Source organism: Boleophthalmus pectinirostris, unplaced genomic scaffold (genome assembly GCF_026225935.1).
Source record: "Boleophthalmus pectinirostris isolate CB_2022bp ecotype Guang Dong unplaced genomic scaffold, ASM2622593v1 HiC_scaffold_4, whole genome shotgun sequence".
NCBI classification, from domain to species: domain Eukaryota; kingdom Metazoa; phylum Chordata; class Actinopteri; order Gobiiformes; family Gobiidae; genus Boleophthalmus; species Boleophthalmus pectinirostris.
Genome location: NW_026571353.1, coordinates 42711534 through 42714033, shown reverse-complemented (window position 1 = coordinate 42714033; position 2500 = coordinate 42711534). Strand labels below are relative to the sequence as shown.

At 50.1% G+C, this 2500-nt stretch overlaps 1 protein-coding gene across 1 annotated transcript in view; it reads right to left on the bottom strand.

The window, feature by feature from the left end:
* The window catches only part of LOC129411344 (mucin-2-like), a 5170-nt gene that overhangs the window by 1446 nt on the left and 1224 nt on the right, over positions 1–2500 (bottom strand). Inside the window, exon 2 of the mRNA XM_055161995.1 lies at positions 1–811. This exon is cut by the window's left edge and continues 480 nt beyond it. Coding sequence (XP_055017970.1) covers positions 1–811 — 811 coding nt within the window. The remainder of the gene's footprint in view (positions 812–2500) is intronic.

The following is a 2500-nucleotide window of genomic DNA, read 5'->3' as shown; positions in this document are numbered from 1 at the left end:
GGCGTTGGCGGCGTTGGTGGCGTTGGCGGTGTTGGCGGCTGTTGGTGGTCGTTGGTTGGTGTTGGTGGCGTTGGCGGCGTTGGCGGGTGTTGGTGGCGTTGGCGCGTTGGTGGTGTTGGCGGCGTTGGCGTTGGGTTGGCGGCGTTGGTGGCGTTGGTGGCGTTGGCGGTGTTGGCGGCGTTGGTGGCGTTGGTGGTGTTGGCGGGCGGTGTTGGCGGCGTTGGTGGTGTTGGTGGTGTTGGCGGCGTTGGTGGCGTTGGGTTGGCGTTGGCGGCGTTGGTGGTGTTGGTGGTGTTGGCGGCGTTGGTGGTGTTGGTGGCGTTGGTGGCGTTGGCGGGCGTTGGTGGTGTTGGCGGCGTTGGTGGTGTTGGTGGTGTTGGCGGCGTTTGGTGGTGTTGGTGGCGTTGGCGGGGTGTTGGTGGTGTTGGCGGGCGTTGGTGGTGTTGGCGGCGTTGGTGGCGTTGGCGGCGTTGGCGGCGTGGTGGGCGGTGTTGGCGGTGTTGGTGGTGTTGGTGGCGTTGGCGGCGTTGGTGGTGTTGGCGGGGTGGTGGCGTTTGGTGGTGTTGGGCGGTTGGTGGTTTGGCGGCGTTTGGCGGCGTTGGTGGTGTTGGTGGCGTTGGTGGTGTTGCGTTGGTGGCGTTGGTGGTGTTGGCGGCGTTGGTGGTGTTGGCGGGTTGGGTGTTGGCGTGTTGGTGGTGTTGGCGGCTGGTGTTGGCGGTGTTGGTGGTGTTGGCGGCGTTGGTGGTGTTGGTGGCGTTGGCGGGCGTTGGCGGCGTTGGCGGACGTTGTTGGGACATTTCCTGTTTGGTTCCTGTTTCTCGGGGCGGATGATGAACACACCCGACTCAACTCCGAGGGAAGTAACACCGCTCGTCTTTACTCCAGGTCACAGGGTCAGACGCAGTTAAAGCTCAGTGTTATTTTTACACATAAACATGTATGAAGAGTCTGAACGTGTTCCAACAGGAAGTGAGCACGGGCGAGATTCCGGCTCCATCCAATCTGGTTCCAGCTCATTTTGTCGTTTGAGACGAGCGAAACACACAAACAGAACAACAACAGAACACAACACAACACAACAGAACACACAACACAACAGAACACAACACAACAGAACACAGAACAGAACACAACACAACAGAACAGAACACAACACAACAGAACAGAACACAACACAACAGAACACAACAGAACACAACACAACACAACAGAACACAACACAACAGAACAGAACACAAACACAGAACAGAACACAACAGAACACAACAAACAACACAAACACAACAGACAGAACACAACAGAACAGAACACAACACAACACAAGAACAAACACAACAGAACACAACACAACAGAACACAACACAACAGAACACAACACAACACCACAACAGAACACAACACAACAGAACACAACAGAACACAACACAACACAACAGAACAGAACAGAACACAACACAACACAACAGAACACAACAGAACAAACACACAAACACACAACAGACACAACACAACAACACAACAGAACAGAACAACACAGAACACAACACAGAACACAACACAGAACACAACAGAACACAACAGAACACAACAAACAAAACAAAACAACACAACAGAACACAACACAACAGAACACAACACAACAGAACAGACAACACAAACACACAACAGAACAACAACACAACAGAACAGAACACAACAGACACACACACACAACACACACAACAGAACAGAACACAACACAACAACAGAACACAACACAACAGAACACAACACAACAGAACACAACACAACAGAACACAACACAACACAACAGAACACAACACAAACAGACAGACACAACACAACAGAACACACACAACACAGAACACACACACAGACAAACAACAAACACAACACAACAGAACACAACACACACAGAACAACACAACAGAACACAACACAACACAACAGAACAACACACACACAACAGAACAGAACACAACACAACACAACAGAACACAACAGAACAGAACACAACACAACACAACAGAACACAACAGAACACAACACAACACAACAGAACAGAACACAACAGAACACAACACAACAGAACACAACAGAACAGAACACAACACAACAGAACAGAACACAACACAACAGAACACAACAGAACAGAACACACACACAACAGAACACAACACAACAGAACAGAACACAACAGACCACAACACAACAGAACACACAACAGAACACAACACAACAGAACACAACACAACACAACACAACACAACACAACACAACAGAACAACACAGAACACACACAACAACACAACAACACAACACAACAGAACACAACAGAACACAACACAACACAACAGAACACAACAACACAACACAACACAACACAACACAACACAACACAACACAACAGAAGAGAAGAGAACAGATCAGAGCCCTGAGCCGCCGCCCTGTCAGGAGCGGAACCTGCTTCCTCCGGGGCGTCGTCTGAGAATCACAACTC